The sequence below is a fragment of the Camponotus vicinus genome, unplaced genomic scaffold, assembly GCF_025532165.1.
Source record: "Camponotus vicinus isolate PSW18456_S1 unplaced genomic scaffold, iyCamVici1.0 SCAF_1, whole genome shotgun sequence".
Classification (NCBI taxonomy): Eukaryota; Metazoa; Arthropoda; class Insecta; order Hymenoptera; family Formicidae; genus Camponotus; species Camponotus vicinus.
Window position 1 is genome coordinate 10779149 of NW_028141945.1, and position 15595 is coordinate 10794743.

Here is a 15595-nt window from a genome sequence, read left to right on the forward strand (position 1 = left end):
AACTTAAACGTCATGAATAATCACAAATCCAAACTATTATTGGCAATAAATTATTAGCGTACATGCCGATACCAGTATTTCCCCAAGTTTACGCAAATTCATCGCACAATTGGCAATTCTACATTACCTTCACTACATCCAACATCTACAACCATTATCCGATATCTCCAATAGCGTACAATGATGAATAGCACGTTTTGTGTTCTCAATACAAACATCTTCGTAATCTTTGACAACGATAAATTCGTTGGACTGCATTTGCCTTTTAATCTTTATTTTCATCATACATTTTACTATATGTACATATTCTCTTGCTTCTGTATATTGCTTAAAATGCAATGTAAAAATTGTATCTGACGTGATGTAAGATGGCTAGAAATTAGATGTATATAGCATAATAAATGTATAAAAATACAACCTTTTAATTATAAATTTGTTATTACTATATATGTATATTGAATAAACATAAGCATCATTTTTGTAAGTATATATTGAGGTTGAGTTCACGTTCTAAAGTTAAATCTTGATTTTACTCCTTCTGACACTGTTCTGAGTTTGATGTAAAGTTTCGCCAACAGATGCCAATCTATCACACGCATGCTAACAAAATACGATCACGTCCCTTCTTCCAGACTACTAAGATTGTATGAGGGAAGACAATATAGGGAGGCGGCCGGCTTCTTGATGAAACTACCGCATTATACTCTGAAGGCTGCCTTGACAGATATTCCGGTGGACCTGTTGATCGAGACGCTGCCACACAGTCTCATCCTTCTGGAGGCGCTTTATTCCCGGTTGGTGGAGCTGAACGTCAGCGATACGAAGATCTTGCGAATCGAGCAAGTCCTCTGGAGAATAGTGCATCTGATATCGACCAGTCATGACCACTCTCGACCGCGAATCTGGTGCAAACTTCTTGTATCCTTAAACAGATTATCGCCCAACACAAAGAACATACTGATATCGAGGAAACGCGCCCTAGAGAGAGCCGTAGAGGGACTTGGCAAGCATGGACTGGTGCCTTCCTCGCAAACGAACAACTCCGAGAACTCCGTTACGTCGAATCTGGTACCTCTGCCGGTTGCGTTGAAAGAAGAACTCGAGACGCGAATGGAGACTTACAAATTGGCGTTACACAAGATCGAGAACTTTGGCAAGCACGCTGGAACCCATAAAGGTACATTAAAGATTTTGATTTACTTCTTAAGGCAAAGATGATGTTATCTAGCACGTCGTAAATTAATATTTTTAATAACCCTAATAATCTGCATATTTACAAATTTGTAAATATTTAAATCGCTTCAATTTTTGAGGAAGCTTCAAATTAGCACGATAGTATTACAGAAATTTATGGCAATACACGATCGTAAATCCAAGTATTCACAGTGATGAAGATAAATGAGGATTCGTTTATCCTTGGATTACACGATTAATTATTCAAAAAAGAGGTGTTAATTGCCTTAGGACAGTGTAACGTTAAACTGACGTTACAATATTTCGCAATTACACGCCATTTCGTAAATCCGCCCGGATTTTCATACGAGATTCGGCTTTATGACGGGCGTGTTATCAAAATATTCGCACCAGAAAACCGCGACACGGATTTACCGGAGTTATCCGGTGCAAAACGCGCTCATCGGTGCATCGCGGCGATACACATTATAGCATGCAATTATCATCTACCGCCCGAAGGGATTAATTCGCTTCGCTAATTATGTCGGAATAAAGTTGCACCGGTCGTCTCATTATCGCGCGAACATCTGGAGCACCGCGGAATCGTGAAGTATCGGATTTTGGCGGGCGCCGCGTTACATTTACAAATGCAAATCGCCTCTAATGTCGGTCGTGGCCGCGTGCTATGCGATTTACATAGGAGACTCTCGCATCACTCTCTCGTTCGCGGATGTCTTTCATGACGCGCAGCCCGAGCGCGTCATCATCGATGTGTCACACCGAGGAGAAAGGTGTTAAAGAGATGACAGAGACATGTGCAAACTATCGATCAATGAGCGATGTCGCTCGTAAATACTGATAAATGCCTACTGAGAAATGTTACTTTCACAAGTGTCATCTCGTGAATTCAAAATAACTAATTTTTAAATAACTAAATTTTTCTGGAACAGTCAAATTAAATATGTACATTTTTTCCAAATTATAATTTTAAACACATACATTTTTGCATGTGAATCGCGTATTTCTTAAACGTTATCTTCTAAAATGAAAAACATTTCAATTACAAAATTCCGTCGTTTCTTCTTCCGACTTTTATTAATACAATTAGCAGTTAATAATATCATATAGATAACTCATTTATACTCCATCATTAGCTTTAATTACTAAGATCTAATAATTAATAAAATCCTTTCTCAAGAAGCAGAGATTATCTCAGGATTTTGTTCACTTGTTAGATGAAGAATAGGATATAATGGGCCTTTTATATTATGATATAATGAGAACAGAGAGCGAACTATAACTTATTGGAGCGTGAACCTGCGGAAATTTATGTCTCGCGCCCAAGAGCGCGGAAACGGCACATAATTTAATCCCATTTCACTATTAAGAGGAAAGTATGGCATATTTCGCTGCGATATCAGACACTCCCGGTGATTCCGTGCCGGATATCGGTCCGACTATCTGCGTACCTCGTCGTAAAAAGATAGCAACGGACGCCACTAATAATCGTCTCGCGCGCCGCTCATCGGTTCCGCTCTAATAATAAAAAATAATAATAAAACTCCCGAAGAGAGAAAGAGAGAGAAAGAGAGAGAGAGAAGCTCCGATCTTTTCTTACGCTTTAGCGGATCAAGGTGTACAGGCAGCCTCGCATCAGCGGCAACTTTCCCTGAAATACAGCGAGATCCAGCAGCGGCTGATCGATAATCAGAGCCTGCTGAACACCTTGGAGAAAGCGGGAGGACCGTGCAGCTTGGAGAATCTACTGGCGGAGTTGAAGCGCCGGGTCGAGCAGGACAAGGAGGCGCTCCGACAATGGACGGCCTTGCGAAACTCGACCTTCGTATCGACGAACGCGAAGAATCCGGCCCTCGCCGCCAGATTGCTGCAATTTTCGAGGGGCTGTGCCTTTGCCCTGCAGTTTATGAGCGAGGATAATCCACAGGTAAGCGAAAAGCGAGAAGCATCTTCGTCCAAGTATTCCTGAAATTTAATCCTCGAAGATACACGCAGGTTTTTTAGCTTTCACATCCTTTCGAGAAAGGTAGATCGCGCTTGATTTTGTAGACCTTGGCTTAAAAGAGTTTTCTAAAAACGAATATTAATTTAATGCTAATGATGATGAGATAATTCGACTTCAAATAAGAAATTCAGGAAATACGATCTCTTTCAGGGTCCTTCCTATTTTAATAATACCTGTTTAAGATAGACATAGCTAACTCTATTCGCGAAGCAATTAGCGCGACTGTTTCAAGCGGAAGAGATGTGACATAGAAACGGCAGTTCGCTGGAGCAATGATCGCAATTTATTTTTCGTGCCCTTGTGTGAGAGACTCGTACGGTCGGCGGAAACAATAAGAAAGGTGAAGGACCTGTGGCACGAGAGAGCACATGGAGCACACAACATGTGCAACTGAGAATATTCTCGCGGGATTTGCGGCAACTGATGCGTCCAGGACAGTCCGTACGATGTCAAAAGACGCCATGTGTAACCACCGTGAAATCCCATAAGGGTTCTACAGCGACACTAAATTATACGAATTTACTTTTGTTGCTATTTAGACACGGTTGCTCTTGACCGAGGGTGACACGTAGATTGCGGGTACTAAATTAATAGAAAATAATTAGCAAAAAATAAATTTATCTCGCGCGATTAATAACTAAATGAATAAACGAGATGCGATTTATTAACTCGAGGGTAAATCAAAACGAGCACGATATCAAATTTGATTAAAATATCAAAATTGAAGCTTTGGACGAAATAAAATTTATCATCATGCACAAGCATACCAAATAGTCATACATACCAAATAGATGTACAGAGTATGTGCATGCATTAGCCCATGCTATTAATAATAATTGCGAGAATATAGACTGAACCTATATATCGCAAAATATGCAAAGAGAAATATGTACGAATTAAATAGAAACAATTCTTTTTTAATCAAATAAAAACAAGCGCACTTGAGCGACCAGTTTATTTTTATTGTAAATTTCGCATCATAATTCGCATATTCATAATTCATGACCAAAAACCTGATTATAAAGTTCGGAGTAACATTGTTCCATCGAATTTATCGATAAAATCAATAATATACACGATATTCATGAGTATCGTTTCAAAACACGGCGCGTTAGAGCAACGAATATTAAATACACTGGGTATTATTAATATCGCGCGCGAATATTTAATAGCGAGAATCATAAATTATCACCATCGAGAGCAATCCATCGCATGCACGATAAATATTTTAGACGTTTCACTGTCACCTCGTTGCCATCGCGCAGTTTTGCGGCGCAATAAAAACTTTGCTTTATTTTAAAATCGATTCCGCGCCGACTGCTCGACTTTTGGCAAAACGTTTTGACAGAACACGACGCATCGGGATGTCCACCTACGAGAAGAATAGCAATTTCTATTTAATTGGACGATACAAACGGCAAAATTAGTTCTCCTCTTTCTGACCGACGTCATTCGCTTCAATGAGGAAAATAATCGCGTCTAGCTCGGCCGATGGATTTTGCCGCGGTCGACAGAGAAACTCTCTAAAGTGTTTTAACGTGTAAATGCGCAACGTTCATCTTCTCGCGTAATTTAGTCGAAATTCGATTGGAAACGCGATGAATTCCGCTGAGAATCGCGTGATGCGCTTAAACTGTTTCCCGTTAAAATGGACAAACGCGCGGCGACAAAGTTTTTCGAATCGTTTGTAATCGTCAAATTGAAAGCAAAAATATATACGAATAATTATCTCCTTTCTCGCTAGAATTTCAAACGGCCGAAAATGACGGTCGTTGAAATGTAAAAAGAGCGGAAAGTGGCAAATTGTTATATAACAGAATTGGAAAACTCGCTCCAAAACGCGTGAATTGCTCTCCATTGAGTGCGTTTTAATTGAAAGGCCAGAATTGACTGCAAAACCCAATCAAAAGTAGGACAAGTGGATAGAAAAAAGCGCGTATGCCGCGATTGTCCAATAGATTCTCCTCTGATTCTCCTTCTTCTCCTAATATGCATTCTATTATACGCAAGTGTAATAAAAATACTATCCACAAATACAACGAAAGATAGATATGTCGGTAAATATCTTCAATTAATTAATTTTTATCTGGATATGTTCATTTGGATTTTTTTTCAAGAGAGAAAAATCAAAGCCAATCTTTTTATATTTTTTTATTTCTATCTCATTTTAAATCAGATAAATGTAATATTTTCTCGCGGTAATATTTACTCCCTAGCTTTTTTCATTATTCTCTAATAATTTCCAACTCCTCCGATTTTTTCATATCTCATAGACATCCTTTATACGCACAATGTATATTTAAAAAAGAAAAAAAATATTTAGATTTAGATTAAAAAAATCATTATGAATATAAAACCAATACAGAGTTTGAAGAATATGAACATATATGTATAATATCGGATGGTAAAAAAATAAAAAAATATCCTTTAAAATCAGAACGCTTAATCGATAGATGCTTATTGCAAAAGAAGTCTCTAAATATTCAAGTATAGATAAATAAAAATACAAAAAAAAATCATATAAAAAATAAAAATATTTTTATACTTGAATATTTTGTATCGAAATCCTGTGCTACGTCATAAACTATCTCTGCACAGGTATTTCATCTCGAGGAGAATCTAGGCGACGACTACGAGGAGGAATCCAGCAGCGCTGGCTACCATACGGACGACAGTTGTAGCCCAACTCCGGAGCCAGTTGTAACGGGCAGCAACTGCGAAATTCTCAGCGTGGAGGAGAATTGCTCGGATTTAACCTCGGCGGACATTACGGTGGAGCGACTCGCCGAGAGATACGGCGCTCTTTACGCTCAGGCCAATTTGCATACCCTGGACGCATTAGACGCGCTAGAGCCACTCAAGGACGCTCCTGACTTAAAAGCGAAGATTCTCTACTCGGTCGTAGTGGTGAGTGTAACTTTAGATCAAGTAATCGCGATCAAAGATTCCTTAGCTCGCTAAAGTACGATACTTGAAATCTCGCACATATATATCTACAGGTGCACGAAGTAACCTCTGACATTTTATTGTAGTTCTAACATAAATTTGAAAAATCTAGTCTGAATTAAATCTATAATTAAATCGTAAAGCATAAAATTTCAATTAAATGATTAATTAATAAATAATTGAAAATCTTAAATAAAAAAAATTTAAATTGCATATTAACAGCAATTTTCATACACAATGGATAGTATAAAAATTATCGATGAATGACAAAGTCAAATGTCACACCGCATTACATATCGAAAATCGAGATATCTTTTTTTCTCATCGATCAATTTCACGCGACAGACAGTGCGCGACTTTCGCAGGATGGAAACGGTCGGACGTAATAAAAGGACGTAACTACTGCGGATATCACGGTAACTATACGAATATCACTCGATCATTCACAGAAATGCGTACAAATTAGTCATATGTAGGCGCAATATTATCGTGCGAATATCCATTATACAATATGTCGTTGTCCCGCTTCGCAGATGGATTATTAACGGAATCTGAATAAAAAAAGGTTTCCCAAAAAAGGCTTCTACTATTTCACAATTCTTGCGACTATTTATATATGTGATACATTTCGTTAACCATCTGTCTTAATATCAATCTGACTTAATGTCAGTATCTTGTTAAATATATATAATCGTATGAGTAGTTGATTGATCCCATATGATTAATTCTATGAGAATAACATACTAAATATGTGATAAAAACATATTTTTAATCGGGATGCAAATAACATTCTGACAGACATTTATTTATATATTAATGTGCAAAATGAAATTGATTTTGCAAGACATTCATGTGTCATAATTGATTTTTATTTTTAGATTTATTATTTTTTATTTTTTTTATTTTTAGTGTTTTTTTATATAATTCTGTTTTTTTATTCTGATGATTACGAGCAAACAATATTAAAAAATTGATTTGCTCTTCCCCTCTCCCTCTTTCTCTTTCTATAGAATATTTTTCTTATATACATATTTTACGCATAAATTAAATAGCGCAAATATATATGTACATTTAATTTACATGTAAAACGATATATAATTTATATATATATATATATATATATATAAATTTCAATTTTTAATTTTTCTATGATTACTAAAATTCTTCTATAATAAAATTTTTAATGAAAGAAAATTTCCTCGCTTGAATTAATAGATGTAATCCAATATCTTTTTAACGCGTATTACTCGCTGTTTATGTAAAAAAAATTAATAAATTACAATTGTTCGTTTAATATATCTCTCTCACACAACAAAAATAAATAATTAATAACAAATTTTCATTCTCTCTTACATATCAGTTTCATTTTTAAATTTTAATTTAAAATCGAATTTTGCACAAATTTCATTTTCATAATAAGTGACATAAATCCGAGAAACAATGCCAAAAAATCTGTGAAAATTTAACATCAATGATAGCTTAATGCATGCGCAATTAAACTGCTATACACATAGCGGCTAATGTACGGTTCACAAGAATTGTATATACGCCATCACGAGCAAACACAAATCATGTTAAAGGTGTCAGCCTGTAACGTAATATTGGGTTACACTTTGTGCAAATAATATTAATAATATACAAAATGCAATTGATTTTGCAAAACATTCATGTGTCATAATTGATTTTTAAAGCGTTTTTTTATACAATTCTGTTTTTTTTATTCTGACAAAAATCCTCTGCAAAATCATGTAATGTTGTATCAAAGAAATTAAATCATTTGACGTCCAACAGAAAAATTTTTCAACAATATTTTTCGTGAATATTTTTTAATCCCTTTGTATGCATACGCTCTCATTGATGTACATTTTAACATTTTAAAATCTCGTTCGGACTTGAATGATATAAACAAAGCGAGCATAAATATGTTTATTCATTCGTGTAAATGTTGAAAATTAAATTGAAAATATATTTTTCGATTTTTTACTGTAGAACAGAAGACTTATTACTCTCTTTATAAATTCGGTCTCTCTCATTCTGAATGTAAACACACGTTTCTCTAAAAATAAAGTCGCATTAGTTTCGCATGTCAACAAGAATGATCGAACGAGTTACTTTCGTATGAACTCGCCAAGCTCATTTTCGCGTGACATTGCTTCACGACATTGACTGTTACCCACAAGTCGCTATGGAAACTGAGTATGTACTGTGATAGCATTGAACGCTAATGATACCATACAATAGTGATAAGTGGATCATTATCATTGTGATTATGCAAATGTAAGTGTGCAATAATGAGGCCAATTTTTGCTATATTTTTCTGTACACGTAGGAGAACGAAATCACAATCACAAATGTAGAGAGATGCAGCCTCGAGATATAAAAAAAATGAAACAAAGCTCAAAGGTTACTGTCATGAAAGAGAGAGATTTCGATCTAATGGAGGTCGCACACACTCGACCGAGAATGCGGTATGTCGACACTTGTTCTCTACTTGCACTCCCACGCCGAATAATGTGAGAGCACAAGCTACAAACGATCCTACCGCGTAACGCGCACTCCGCGTGTGGTTTACGTGTCCCGTAATCATGCTTTGGAACTCGTGTTGTACAAAAGATCTCCACTATCGTATCTCCTTCCCGGCCAGTATTCTCCAAATAATTCAGACACAATCTTCATCTTCTCTATAGCGAAAGTTCAACGAAAAATGCTCCTTTTTCGCTAAACTTCTTTGATTTATCAATATTAAATGTTTTGATAAGAAAGTTTAAATAAAAAATATTGAAACTTACTTAATTAAAGTTCGTATAGAATCAAGCGAACAATAAGATTCCATTATCAACTTTTCGAGCTTAATTCATGGGAAGCTCTTCATATTCAATGACTTATAAATCAAAGATTTTTGATACACTGTAATTTTTCTTAATGAAAAAAGATTGTTGAAATGTATTAAAACGTATGTAAATAAATAAAAATGTCAAATCCGTATAAAATGTGAATCTACACATTTCTTAAAAATAGAGAAATAAAAAAAAAGATAATAAGAGCTTCACTCGATTTCAGATATCAAAATGTAATTTAAAAAGATGAAAAACTGCACGAGACACAGTGAATCGATAGGTATCATAGATATATTCAAAGGATTTTTTTATAGATTTCACACTGTGCTGACAAGTAATGAATTCATTTTTACTGCTGGCTCGAGCAGGTATTTATAAAGTAAACTTCTTCACTGCAGGTAAAGCGTAAAAGCGATCCATTTCGCGTCCGCGTCGCATCGCGTCTCGTTGATCAAATAATTTCATTACAGTGTGAAACTCAATTTTATGATCAACCAAGTCTTCCAATGAAAACTTATAAATTCGTACAAAATAACCTTTAAGAGTTTGAGAACGATTATTATATTGCAAACTAAATAAAATTTTAACTAAGCACTCCAAAATACGCGTAATTGTAATTAACTTTTGACATATTTAAATTAAACAAATATTCTCGCATTAATGATCAAATTTCATAGAATAATAATCAAATGTCACATAATTGCGTGCACAGATGTAATTCCATATACAAATAATAGCATTGTATAATTGCATGCGATGCGCGTATGGACGAAAGAAAAGTCCGAATTTATTTTCAAAATACCAATTCGCATTAAAAGCGAACAATCTCTTCATTAGCAACGCGGATCCAATAGAATGCTTTAAAATTACGCTCGTGTGTTTCCGGGGAAATTGCATTGTTTAAAACAAAACGTGCATCTAGCAGATTCGATAATCCATCTGAAGAACATTGGTTCTCGATATTCTCTTTAATTAGCAAACGAACGGAGAAAAAACGGCGACCAAAAACGAGAAGAAGAAAAGCAAGAGGGTGAAAGAGAATGAAAACGTACAAATAGATACCTTTTTACGGTAGTTAATGATAAATTTCGAACGGAGCATCGACGAGATGTTTATACATACATATAAGTGTGCTGTAAGATTATTTTTACTATCACCACGCACCTGTCTCTCGCCCGATCGATGGACCATTAACGTCAAAGCCGCCAGAGGGAGAAGAGCGAAGGGATGATCTGTGGTGGTGTGAAAGGGACGCCAGGCAGAGAGCGCACTTTTGCGATGGAGTATACTCGGCAAGTGACAGAGAGAGAGAGAGAGAGAGAGAGAGAGAGAGAGAGAGAGAGAGAGAAAGAGGAGGCGAGGAGAGAGAAAGAGATAGAGAGAGAGAGAAAGAGAGAGACACTGGTCCGTCAGCCTGAGGCTATTAGGTACTTTGCATATATACACGGATACATACAGATACCTTTCACACGGATATCTGGGAAATCGATGAACTAAAATAAATATCCACGAAGAAAGCGATACACACACGTTTATAGATGCACGCGCGCGCGCACCTGTCAACTATCTTTCTTCGTCAGCTCTCTCTCCCTTTCTGTCGCGTGCGCGTATTTATGTCACCTTGTAGAATAGGCTGCTGTCACTTGGTCGATAACCCGGCTGAGACAATTCGCGAAATACTATCTTCCTCGAGAGGCGTAGATGTGCAACGTAATTTTGAGGACGAGAATTGGCGCTGCAGCAACCCCCGACGTTCATGCGTCATTTTCAGACGAGCCGCGACAGCTAATTCCGTTGCAGATGGCGAATTTCAATCGACAATGCGATTTATATTTCAGCCCGAAATAACTTGATGCAAGCACGAATTTCTCTCCCAGAGGAATATCACTAAAAGGACAAAGTAGCATGAGGGACGAACGCAGTGAAATATTTCAACAGCCGTTGATCGGTATTTTAAAAGCCTGAAATCTCTGATAAAACCCTCTTTTCTTTACTACTAATGTACGAATAAAGTACGAAAGGCAATCGTTTTCTTAAATAACGCAAGTGGAGAAAAGCAAGTGGCTAATTCCCTATTCAGCCATCGCATCTTTCATTTCGCACACAGCAATTTGATAAGATAAGCATGATGAAGAAATTTCCTTGCTGCTCAATTTGCCTCGTGTATCTTTCCCTTATTTTACGAAAAAGTTTTTATCCCTCGCGTATTTTAAATATATTGGGCAGATGGAATCTAGTGACATTAAATGATAAATGTATATCGATGTGACGATAATACTTTCTTAAAAATGTTAAGAGATAAGAAACAATTTATAATAAATCGGTTCTTCAAACAAAATTATTTTCCCTTCCTTCCGAAAAAAAAAAATAAATATTAATTAGTGTCAGAACAAACATTTCACAAATCAAGCCCGTGTATTTAATTATTCCCGTAAAAAATAATTGCCTCATAAATAATTTAAAGTATCATAAGTACTAATGAAGCGATGCTCGATATTGCAACTATAAATAAGAATCTTTCTCAGAGCAATCAATTTTCAATTAATTAATAATAAAACGTCACGAATTATTAATAATCGAGCTTACGCGAGGTTAAATTTTTCTAGCGTAATTTCTGACGAGTTAATTAAATCGAATTCCGCGGAAAATAATCGATTAATAGCCAGATCGTGCGTGGCGTATCTATATAAGCTTATCACCCCGCAATTAATACGTTGCATAGCGGGAAGATGACTTTTACGCGCGCGATAAAATAGATTCTGCAATGGAGGCGATTTTTTTCGCTCTTTCTTACATGCCCACATACGTTACACAGAGTATCCCAGAAATACCGACGCTCCTCTCGACTGTAAATACGAGAAGAGAGCTTGGAAGAGGGACGATCGCGCTTCGATTCGATGACGAATAGTAACCTTTCGCGTCATCGCGTACATAGACAATAACGTCATCGGCCGACTATGATCTAATTTGATATTTTGCGATGTGTAGGTTGCAGCCCACGCTATATCCAACAGACAGTCACGCGGAGAGCGCAAGTTCTAAGTTCTAATTCAATCCCATAGATTGAAGGTGTTACGTGTACCAGCAGTTCCGTAACTTTCGACATTCTTGATACGGATATAAACCAAAAGTTACCATCGATATTTCTATGAATTGACCAGCTGCACCTCAAATACTCCTTCATCGAAGTCGGCATAATCTTATCACTCTTAATAAATGTAATTATTATTTCTTTAAATTTTTTTTCTTATCCTTCATAATAAAACATGATTGCATTATTGAATTAATCACGGTTCCGTTAGAGGTACATTATTTTCTAACATTCGCGACCAGAATAATTGTGTATCAAAAGTCGAGAGATTCTCGCGAAACGGCCTGAAAAATGTCCATTTCCTTTAAACAATGGAGGATTCTGGGTTACGCAAAAATTATACCCTGGTATTGTGTTCTCGTATCAACGCACCGGCTCGTTAAGCTTTAGCTCGTTTCTTCTGCTTCATTACGCATAAAATAGCCGATTGTTATGACGAACGAGTGAAAAACGTACAAGTTGTAATACAACAGCGCGAACTTTCGCACCTGTAACGGTACCGGATGAACAGTTAGTCGCGCTCTGTTCAGGATGAGCCGCCATTAAAAGCAGTAATTCATCAACAATGCTCATATATTACCATTGTGTAAATCCGAGAGGATTCCTTCCGTGCAACGTGATCCCGCGAAATTCCGGCGCAATTACGTACGACCGGAATAACGCGAAAGAAGTACGTTCGCACGTTCGGTTAATGAAAACGACCGGCATTCTTACGGTGGTGACTTCAATGCTGCCCCCGATTTCATAGAGATTACGATCGACATAGCCTCCATAATGAGTATAATAAGCATGGTAGCGGCAAAACATGTTGACGATATAATCTCTTTGATCTATTATGTATTCATAGATGATTTGCGATTAAAATACATTCAATATTTTGTAAAATCGATTATGAATCAATCAAGTGTAATTCTCGTGTTTGTGAACGGTATTGGAGAAAATAATCATCGTATTGGAATTATACAAAATACGTATAAACCAATATAAGTAAAAATTATAGAAATAATTGAAATGGAAATTTAATTTTCTTTAGCAAGAGTGCTATTAAATTTTACGATGCATCATTATACTTTTGCAAAGGATAAAAAGTTACTTTTAATTCTGTGAGGATAATTGAAATATTATCTGATATGTATGCAAATATCATTTTAAAATCATAATGTTATACATTGAATAAAATACTACGACTGCAGTAATTTACTACGGTTGCAAGTTTTTTATTTGAATGATCAGTAATAATGATTTTTTACTCGATAAAATGTAAAGAACATTATTCTTAGCAATATATATCTCCAGCTTTGCAAACTAATATTTATCAGATACGACTATGTCGATCAGATACATCGGGATATCAAAAATCTGTCGTATAAAAAAACTATTCAATCGTTTCTAGCGAAACTATCGGATAGGAGGCATAAATCATGCGCCAACGTCAATCATGAATCAGCGAGTGTTATAAAACCTGTTCCATTCTAATCTCTACCCAACATCCGTTTGTGATAATCCTACTACGCCGCAAACGTACCCAACTTCCTCATTCAATTTCACTATATTAAATATTCTAAATATTTATAGAAGAAAAACATGTCGTCGAGCAAATATTATATTTGCTCGTCTCTAACGACATGCATATATTTTAATAGAATTCAAGGGTATACGTTACCAGTCGCAGCCTCTGCTAACTGTCGTATCCCACCCACAGCTCTCGTGGCGTTTAGCCGGCATGGTCCAGACATCGCGGCGCCTGGAGGCCTTGAAGATCCTGAACGGCGCGGCCGCGCCGCAGACGTCGGCGACGACGCCGGAGCTCGAGAAATGCATAAAACGGCAACTGGCCACTTCCGGCGCGCAGACCGGTTCCCGCGAGGTCGCCGAGCAGGTGGTCAGCCAGCTGGAGAGGACACTGTACGACTTTCCGTGTCTGCGTGGCTGCGCCGAGGTCAAGAGTTACGCCACCGCGTGCTCCACTTTGGCCTGGGCGTGCCTGGCACGTTCCACGCCGCTGGTGCTCGACGTAGCCCAGGGTCTGGAGTTTCGCAGAGAGGTCCACGTGAGGCATCACGCCTCCCCGAATCCGCACGGGATCAGGATCAGGTCGGTCCTGTGGCCGGGACTTCGGGAAAGCTGCCAAGGCCCCTGCCTTCACAGAGCCGTCGTGACGACCTGTTGAAGTACTTGCGGGACTTCTACAAATAAAAAGGAAGAAGCTGATTTATATACAATTGTCACTTCAAATGTTAATTGATCTTGATAAAAAAATATCTTACACAAACTTCAAAGAGAGAGATGTTCTATGAGTTCAATGAGTGACACTGTCAGATAACAATCAGATTGTAATTTTCTATAATAATTTAATTATTACTTTGCATAGAATAAATAACAGAATTATACAATCTTATTTCATAGCCTCAAGAAAATTTATTTTCATCTTAAAACACAATTTGTCTCTCGCTGGGTCACTTTGCCAATATCGAACAAAAATCTCGACATTTATAGATTTACAATTATTACAAAATTTTGTATAAATTCAAGACTTGTGCAATTATAATTTATGAGATACATAAATAAATAGTTTTAAGCAACGTTTTTAAATTTGCAATTATATAACTTAGCCACGAAGAGATAACTATATAAATATATGAAAGATGTAGAGATAATTTCATATGGGATGCTGCATCGCAGATCCAATATCGTGCGTGCTCGTAATATGTATTCCACATCGTTGACACTTGACGCCGCAACCGGGCCTTAAATTTCTGAAATGTATCTCGCGCGTGTTGCTCGTGATTCCATTGACCGCATAATGAGGAATTCAGGGTAGTATGACAAGGTAGTGTGTTGAAGTACTGTATACGTCTGCATTCTTTTGTTATGTATATTTTATCCAGTCAAAATAAAAAAAAAAAGATTAATACGAACGAATAATGATTAATATAAAAGGTGATGCAAACAGATTATGTGGTAGGCAATAAATGGCAATCAAAAAAGAATTATTCGTGAAATCGAATGAAAAAAATGTGCATTTATATCATATTTGCTAGAGGGAGTAACTAAGATAATTATTCGTTTATTATTTTCCTATAGATAATATGTAATTATAACAGAAAATATATAATTTAATATTATAATTATTCAAATTATTATTTATTGTTTAGAAAAAATGTCCTCTTTTCATCACAAGACAGTTAAGTGTCTTTGAAATGTTGTACCTGCAAAAATATTTATCAGTTTGATTTAATATAATTAATGTTTTAGCAAGAAAAATTATCTAATTTAATTATTTATTTCTTAGTTTTCGAAACTTAACAGATTGTACAGATTTAACTTTTCTCAAAAATATATGACTATATAAAAAAGATTATATAGATAAGATATAATAAGGGACAATTTAAAAAATTATTTTATATAACACTCATTGTTAGAAAAATATTAACATTTTATTTATTTAAAGATTAATGTTCGATATGTAGTGTAAAGTTTACGTAAAATCACAACTAACAATTATTTATATATGAGCGATGTCTT

At 36.2% G+C, this 15595-nt stretch overlaps 2 protein-coding genes across 8 annotated transcripts in view; one reads left to right on the forward strand and one right to left on the reverse strand.

Moving 5' to 3' along the window:
• LOC145973726 (uncharacterized) overlaps positions 1 to 15442 on the forward strand; it is a 97835-nt gene extending 82393 nt beyond the window's left edge. For all 5 annotated transcript variants that reach the window (XM_083103304.1, XM_083103315.1, XM_083103317.1 and 2 more), the window contains 4 exons: positions 633 to 1177; positions 2799 to 3118; positions 5795 to 6103; positions 13773 to 15442. In XM_083103304.1, the coding sequence (XP_082959430.1) occupies positions 633 to 1177; positions 2799 to 3118; positions 5795 to 6103; positions 13773 to 14240 (1642 nt within the window). In that variant the 3' untranslated portion in view covers positions 14241 to 15442. The remainder of the gene's footprint in view (positions 1 to 632; positions 1178 to 2798; positions 3119 to 5794; positions 6104 to 13772) is intronic.
• The window catches only part of Dop1 (dopamine receptor, D1), a 150324-nt gene that overhangs the window by 126941 nt on the left and 7788 nt on the right, over positions 1 to 15595 (reverse strand). For 2 of the 3 annotated variants that reach the window (XM_083103363.1, XM_083103362.1), the window contains exon 2: positions 13734 to 14256. The gene's annotated coding sequence lies outside the window, so the exon portion shown is untranslated. Of the gene's footprint in view, positions 1 to 13733; positions 14271 to 15595 lie in introns of those variants that run through there. The other variant, XM_083103369.1, reaches the window with a different exon arrangement.